General features: G+C 29.8%; 1 protein-coding gene across 4 annotated transcripts in view; it reads left to right on the forward strand.

Annotated features, from left to right (window-relative positions):
• The first annotated feature begins 279 nt into the window (after positions 1-279).
• LOC111687849 (putative uncharacterized protein DDB_G0291608) overlaps positions 280-8,900 on the forward strand; it is a 35,178-nt gene continuing 26,557 nt past the window's right edge. For 3 of the 4 annotated variants that reach the window (XM_046949785.1, XM_046949791.1, XM_046949797.1), the window contains exon 1: positions 1,150-1,931. In XM_046949785.1, the coding sequence (XP_046805741.1) occupies positions 1,865-1,931 (67 nt within the window). In that variant the 5' untranslated portion in view covers positions 1,150-1,864. Of the gene's footprint in view, positions 1,932-8,900 lie in introns of all 4 variants that reach the window. The other variant, XM_046949789.1, reaches the window with a different exon arrangement.

The raw sequence follows: 8,900 nt of genomic DNA on the forward strand, positions 1-8,900 counted from the left end.
ATTGAACCTGTTCGTACAGAAGGTGTGACAAATGACACCAGCTTACCTACCAAAGACATTTCTGGGGATTTCCTTCAAGAGATTGCGTAATACAAAACACTCGAAACTAGGCAACTCACATCCTCTATGACTCTCAAACTGTACAATTCCAGACTTTTAAGATACTCTCTTATGAACACACACACACTTTCAATTTATAAATAACAAAACACAGATACATAGCAGCGCTGCTACGGCGAACAGCATAAATATTCGAGCTACAATAACTAAAAATTAAAATTCAAGCAAAGATTGTTAAAAGAGCAGCGAAAGCATGCAAACGTATAGTACGCTTTATTATTTCGTGAGTGTTTTTGTATTTAATTTTTCTGTTGCTTTTAATTAACAAAAACTAAACAAATATAAACTAGAAAAAAAACACAAAACATACAAAAGAAAATGTATCTACACGATATATAGTGGTATTCAGCTAAAATTGCATAGAGCCGCTAAGAAGAAGAAAAGTGCATTTTTCAAAAACAAAAGTAATATTTTTTTTATTTAATATCGATTGGAAGAAGGCAAACAAACAAACGACCACGGCAAACAAAATAGAAAAAGTGAATTAAAACAAATGAAATTGTGTGATTAGTGAAGTGAAAAAGTAAAGGTTTTATGAGAAGAAAAAAAAAACTAAATATTTTCAAAACCAATTAAGTGAAATTTAGCTGGAGGGAGTGTGTCTGTGAAATCAAGCAGTATTTCCAATAAATATTAATTGCAACAAAAAAAGGGGTTAAATCAGCAAAACGGGCGTGAATTTTTGTGTTTTAAATTAAATTTTTGAAAATTATCTGAGTCTCTTAGTTTTTCTAAACAACCTCGACTTTAAAATGCGCAATTAAAACGACCTTTAAGAGAAACCTTGTTTTGCAATAAAATTGAAATTGATATTAGAACGACAACAACAACAGAAATGATAAAAAATTAAATAAAAATGTAATGAAATACTTTTGATATTTTGAAAATAAAGTAGAGCCAAAAGAAAAAATTAAAAACAACAACAAACTGGAAGTTGATACATAAAACTTCCATTGCAGCAACATTTTGCCGACCAAACGACTGAACAGCAAACAGCAACAAAAACATAAAACGGCAAAAACAATAACAACAACAAACCAGTGAATACATATCTCGTATATATAAAGTGATTACGGTATTTCAACAAGTATCTGTCAAAAACAAAATATGTAGTGGCAAAAATACAAAAAAAAAACAAAACAAATACAAAAACAACAAAAAAATCAAAACAAAAACAAACAAAATAACAATAACAACAAAAAGGCTTAACCCAAAAAATAACAACAACACAAAAATCCTCACGGTATTTGCCACAAAAATTCAAGTGTTTGTCAAAAGAAAAAAAGAAAGATACATTTACAACAAAAAACAACAAACTAAACAGCAGCAGCTGCAACATAATTTTTGTATTTTTCTTAAACAAATTCATCATCGTCATCACCTTTTAAAAGACGAACCTCTAACTTCATCGTCCTTGAGTGCGGCACATAGTTTGCGCGCACACACACGCACATATAACTTCAAATACGTACATATATTTCCCTCTAAACACCGTCAACCGACATTCATCAAACTCCTCAACCAAATCAACTCATCGTACTTTTACACTCGTCTTCTGCTTAACCTGTTTTACTTCATATTTTGTATCTTTAATCCACATCCGTTTAAACATCCATCCATCTATCGAGCCATCGGTACATACATACATTGCATTGCAACCTTTTCTGCAGTTGTTTATTATTATTTTTTCTTGCTGCCTGCCTGCTGCTTGCCTTTGCTGCACAGCATTGTGTACCCCTTTATCATGGCGAAAATGAATAATTTTTCAACAACCACTGAAACGCTGCCCAAGAGTGGCCATGTTACTGAAGGTAAGCTTGATGAATTTTTAAGTATTTCCAATTTTATGTACAATATTTGTTATGATTTTCATACCCTACTCTTCTATAGGTGGGAGGGAATTATGGAGTTTATGCTGTTGTTTGCAACAATAAAAGAATAATGATCCAAGAACCCTCTTTAGGTATACCAATGGACTTAGAATGATATTCTGAATCCGTTCCAAACTACTGGTCGTAATTTTTGCTTAAATTTGGTTTACAGTCGGGGGAAACTTATTTTCTGTTTAATTTTTTTCTCATTATGTATGAAAAATTGTCGGTTTTTGGGGGTGGGGTTGTAAATTTTTCTTTCCTATATCCGCGTCTGGGTTTATACACACTTTTTGGTACCAAAGAATAAAGCCTTAGCTTCATTTTTTTTTTACAATTAGCAAACTGCATCCTCCAAACAGGGCTTTTGCAACTTAGGTTAGTTTAGCTGGGGACACACTTGGGTCCAGTAATTGATCCCTTTGTGATACCTGAAACGAAAGAAGACCTGATCACTCTGGGTTCCTAAACCGAACCAGTTTGTTGCACGAATATAGGAATCTATCTTTTGGATATTGATCTCCGATAGATCCGATAAGTCATGCAGAAAATAGCCGGCTAGCAGACCCATTCTGTGATCAGCTAGGGCGGGACAATGACAGAAGAAGTTCTTCATCCTTACATCTCCTGCAGAAGTTATTACTGGGTAAGTTTAGTCTTCTTGGGAAGTTACCACTGCCGTTAAGTTCCGTTGATTAACTTTCGGAATATAGAGAAGGGCTTGGGATCTCTGTGAGTTGTAAATGGCCACATGATCCTTGCCTGTCTACAGGTGGCCTCAGTCGACCATCAGCATTGCGCAAACTCATCACGTATCAAGCGTTTGCAGGTTGAAAGCGGTATACCGATAAAAGGGTCGGTATACTCTCTTGCAAGCGAGGAACCTAACTTGTAAGAAGAGTCCGCGATGGTATTAACAGAAATGTGTTAATGTCCTGGAATCCAATACTGTCCTATTGTGGAATGTTTCGCCATATCGTTAAGGGATGCCCGGCATTCTAGGACTAAGTTTAATGTCGTGTAGACACCAGAATTCTATAAAATGTTTAAGTATCAGGTTAATAGAAGTCTAAGTGATACTTCCAAATTTGGAATTATCGGGATTCAAGTCGCTATATAAAGTTCCTCTCTGAAAATTACCTCAACATCGTCAGTTAGGTAGTTTGAAAGAAATCCAAAGAAATACACCTATGCTTCTATTGGGCCTGATGTGAGCTCCAATTTTAGATCATTATCATAAATGGTGTAGGGCATCATATGGCCGACTTAGCTCAATTATAATTTCTTACGTGTTTTTTAGTTACTTTATGTCTTTTTACTTTGTTTTTCTGTTATTATTTGTAATGTTTTCTTATTTTTTTTTCGTTCTTAACTAAAAGTATTTGTTTTTCATTAACAAAAGATATGTTAACACAAAAGCCTAGTTTAACGGAGATTAAAAGAATCTGACCTTGGCAGTTCTATATGTTTCATATTCTTATTTAAAAACCAAAACTATTGTCAAATCAGTGACAAACTTAAGTTAATTAGAAAATTTGAAATTGATCTTTATTTCAATACTTCTATTTTATTACATCACTAGCAATCGATCGTGATCGATTAAATAAAATGATATCAAACGAAAAAAATTTGCTTTAATCAAAATAGGGACGAGTAAATTTAATTTAAAGCGGCAAGAGGTTATTCGGTCCATGCTATTGTTTAGAACAGGGGAGGAATTTCTTTGCTGTATTTCGTTAAATGATCTAAACATGTTTGGCTGTCTGTGTTCACTATAGAGGCCAGAAGTATAAAGCTAGTGAAGCCAAATTTTCGGAAAATTTGTTCACATAATGACATACATTCGTCAAGCAAAAATGCTATTGGGCCTTAACTTTAGAAGGAATATTTCCTAATAAACATCAGTGAATACAATTTGAGAAATTGTACTTTAGATCAGATCTTGAGACAGCTTTATTGAGTCGCTGCTAATTCACTGCTCTATACTCTATTTTCATTTGAAATAGTTAAGATCAGAACTAGGAATAGAAAATCATTATTGGGATATACATAGGTGAAATCATTGAGCGATAAAGCTAAAGTGTTATATTCGACCATTCCGAATCTTATATACCCACCATCAAATCATTGCCTTAAAGAATTGCTTTCTTATATAAACTTTGAATTTTAGCGTATACAAAACTTGTTTATGTTGAATTTTATCGCCGTACTCGTATTTTTAAGCTAGTAAAAAGCAATATGGTCTATATTTCCGGGGGTCAAATATAGATTCATAGCCCCCAAAAAAACTTTATCAATAGAGAATATTTATGCAAAGTTTTAACTGTCTAGCTCCTGCCATGTGTTCTATTAGGCGAATACTTCAATTTAGACTAGAAACTAATCTAAACTATAGACTAGAAATTAGTCTAAGCTATAGACTAGAAACTGCTCTAAACTTTAGAATATAAACTAGGATCTAGTCTAAATTATAGAATGTCATCAAGTCTAAACTGTAGACTAAAAGCAAGTCTAAACTATAGACTAGAAGCAAGGCAAAACTAGAGACTTAAAACTAGTCTACAGTTAAGACTAGAAACTAGTCTAAGCTACAGACTAAAAATAATCTCAACTATAGACTAGGATCTAGTCTATACTATAGAATATAAACTAGTCTAAACTATAGAATAGAAACTAGTATAAAGTATAGACTAGAAACTAGTCTAAACTATAGACTTTAAACTAGTCTAAACTATAGACTAGAAGCAAGTCTAAACTATAGACTAGAAGCAAGCCTAAACTATAGAATAGAAGCAAGCGTAAACAATAGACTAGAAGCCAGGCTAAACTAGAGACTTAAACCTAGTTTAAAGTTAAAACTAGAAACTAGTTTAAGCTACAGACTAGAAACTAATCTCTACTATAGAATAGAAACTAGTCTAAACTATAGAATAGAATCTAGTCTAAACCATGGACTAGAAACTAGTCTAAACTATAGACTATAAACTATTCTAAACAATAGACTAGAAGCAAGGCTAAACTAGAGACTTAAACCTAGTTTAAAGTTAAAACTAGAAACTAGTCTAAGCTACAGACTAGAAACTAATCTCAACTTTAGACTAGGATCTAGTCTAAACTATTGACTTGGATCTAGTCTAATTTATAGACCAAAACTAGTCCAAACTATAGACTAAAAAGTAGTCTAATCAATAGACTTATGATAAAATATGCTATAGTCATTTTTTCTCAAGACCAAATAATTCAAAATTTGTCATGTCAACAAAATATGTCACATTTTGTCATATTACTTTTAGTTCTAAAACTGTATATAAACGCCGTAGATCTGTAAGAATCTAAGTTTTAAATGCTATTAAAAAACAAGCAGTAAACTCATTTTGCTCTTTAAACGAGGCTTAGGTTTATCCACATTCTTCTACTAATAAAACCCCCTCCATTCATGAAAAAATGACTGGTCAGTCATTTTGCAAGATAAGTAAAACAAATATGCATATAATATTTCTTGAGAAAAATAGTTAAACTTAATGTTTATATGTATATGTATAAATTTGTTTCTACGTTTCTATATTTCTTTGTTTTAGTTTTTCTATATTTATGAGAAAACCAGAAAACCAGTTTAAAACGAATCTATTAATTAAAATCTACAAAAACAACAAAAAAACAAGAAGTGTATAATGAACTTAAGGAATTTTTACTACAACTGCAATGCTGTCATTTACTACTATAAAACTAACCACAAATGATTGTTTACTACTTCTTTCTACTGCTACCACTCACTCACTTACTGCCGGGAGGCTAGAAATTATGAACAAATTTTTTTTTCTCAAGACTAGAAGAAACATTCAATTTTAATTAAACTCAATTTTTGTAGTTGTATGTATGGAAGTATGTGTGTAGGTGTTAAACGTAACATTTATTCAACGATTTATAACTGAAAACACAATTAAATGCAGAGGCAAACCTAATTAATTATGCAGAATTAAATTATCAAATGTCATGTAAAGATTTGAAAATATCTAGTGGACTTACATAAACTATATACATATATATAGAGCAGAGGATGTATAAATTAGTAATGAAAAGGTAGTTAAATGAGATTTTAATGAGCTAGATTGTTTTTCACTATAAATTTTAAATTATTTGGAAAGAAATTTTGTGTATAAAAGATCAACTGCAAACTTTTGAAATTTTAGTTTAAGGCTTGTGTAGTTTGATGTCATAAATTGGTGAAATAATGGGTATTCTAGAGAAAAAAGACAAATCAATGAGATTATAATATGCTTAAAACAATTTATTTTTTGTATGCGATTTTGAAACTTTATTCTAGAATTTGTGATGAAGGCAAAATATGCCAAAGTTTTGTCATATTTTCTTAAGACAAAATATTGCTAATTTTGTCATATTTTCTTTTGACAAAATATGCCAAATTTTGTCTTACTTTCTTTAGACGAAAATGTGTAAAACTTCAAATAAATTCTTTACTTAAAATAAAATGTGCCAGATTTTGTCATATTTTCTTAAGACAAAACAACAATATTTTGTCTTACTTTTCTGAGACGAAATAGTACAAAATATCAAATTTTTAATACAATTTATTTTTTATTTGATTTTTAAACTTTATTCTAGAATAAAGTTAAATTTTGTCATGTTTTCTTAAGACAAAACATGAAAAATTCTGTCATATTTTCTTGAAACAAAATTAGCCAAATTTTGTCTTAACTTCTTAAAACGAAATATTTGATCTTACTTTTCTAAGGCGAAATAGTTTAAAACATAAAATCCTTAAAACAATTTATTTTTCTTATAAGATTTTTAAACGATATTCTGAAATGAGTGATGAAGTCAAAATATACAAAATTTTGTCATATTTTCTTAAGACAAAACATGCCAATTTTGGTCATATTTTCTTGACACAAAATATGCCAAATTGTGTCTTAGCTCCTTACGACGAACAAGTGCAAAACTTGACAAAGTTTTTTAACATAAACTATGACAAATTTTGCCACATTTTTTTAATGCAAAATATGCCAGAGTTTGTTATATTTCCTTAAGACAAAATATGTAATATATTTCATTAAGACAAAATATGTAATATATTTCATTAAGACAAAATATGTAATATTTTATAAGACAAAATATTTTCTTAAGACAAAATATGTCATATTTTCTTAAGACGAAATATGTTTTATTATTTTATATGTTGTCGTATTGTCTTACACAAAATATGCAAACTTTTTTCATATTTTCTTAAGACAAAATATGCTACATTTTGTCATATTTTATTATGAAACAAAATATTCCAAATTTGTCATATTTTCATGAGACAAAATATGTCATATTTTGTCTTACATCCTAAGACAAAACTTGATATAATTTCTTAAGATAAACTATAACAAATATTGTCATATTTTCCAAAAACAATATGTCAAAGTTTGTAATGTTGTATGTCCAAGTTTGTAATGTTTTTTTAAGACAAATTTTGTCTTAAATTTTTAAGATTAAATTGTTCAAAACTTTACAAAAATATGGCAAATTTGGTCAAATTTTTTAAGTCAAAATATGTCATATTTTTTAAGACAAAATATCTCATATTTGGTAAGACAAAATATGTCATATTTTCTTTCTAAATTTTTTGATATTTTCTTTGTAAAAATTAAGCCATTTTAATACATTTTGCAATATTTTTATAATATAAAATAACGTATTGTCCTTTTACAAAATATGACAAATTTTATCATATTTTCCAAAACATGTCACATTTTGTCATATTTTCCAAAATATTTCAAATATTGACGTATTTTCTTAAGACAAACAAAGCAAATATCAAATATGACAAAATTTTGTAACATTTTGAATCATTTTTAACAAAAGATTTCATACATTTACCCTTCTGGCTGGCAAGAAAACAAAATATATTTAATGGAAACAAAAACATTACTTTGAAATAAACAAAATATTGGTACAATGTACTCGATCTCGTGCACTTGGTGTTAATGTTGCACGATGTATCTATAAGAGTATGTGTGTATTGTTGCTTTTTTATTGTTATTTTTAAAGTTGCACGTACATACATATGTAGTAAGTATTCGCTCATTCACTGCCAGGCACTTTATTATTATTTACTACAACAACAACAATTTCACAAAAAAAAACGAAACAACATATTGCAGTCTTTGAATACTGGGTTGCTGCTGGTTGGGTATGGCATGTCAGTGTAAAGACATTAAAGTTTTCAAATAAAAAACATATTAGACTGAAAAAAGTCTGCACGCATTTATTTAAGCAATTATTGTTTGTTGCTGTTTGCTTTGTAGTTTTTTCTTTTCTTTTAAACTCTACTTTAAGTAGTTGTTGCAATTGTTGCTAGCATTTGCATACATTTGCTGCATGTTTGTTGTTGGCAGACTGCAATCAACTAATTTTCTTCAAACTTATTTTTGTATTCACCAGATTCTAGCTCAGTTATGAGTTCATTTATTATTGCCATTTCTTTTGTTTTTTATGAAAATTATTGTCTGCTTTCTGCTTGTAGTTGATTAGATTGGTCCTATAAACCCAGATTGCCTTTATAGAAATCATTACAAATTGACCCTATTGATCCGTGACATAAATCAAATGAAATCTTTTTCTCTTAGACATAAGAAATTAAAATTGAGTAAACCTGTTTCTTGAAGAATATTTGTTGCAATTTATTTATAACAAATTTATAAAAATTATTAAAAGTAACAAAAGTTTTGATTGTTTTGTTCTATCTCTATTCTAATTCAGTTCTAGTTCAGTTCTAGTTCAGTCCTAGTTCAGTTCTAGTTCAGTCCTAGTTCAGTCCTAGTTCAGTTCTAGTTCAGTTCTAGTTCAGTTCCAGTTCAGTTCTAGTTCAGTTCTAGTTCAGTTCTAGTTCAGTTCTAGTTCAGT

This window comes from Lucilia cuprina, chromosome 2 (genome assembly GCF_022045245.1).
Source record: "Lucilia cuprina isolate Lc7/37 chromosome 2, ASM2204524v1, whole genome shotgun sequence".
Lineage (NCBI taxonomy): Eukaryota > Metazoa > Arthropoda > Insecta > Diptera > Calliphoridae > Lucilia > Lucilia cuprina.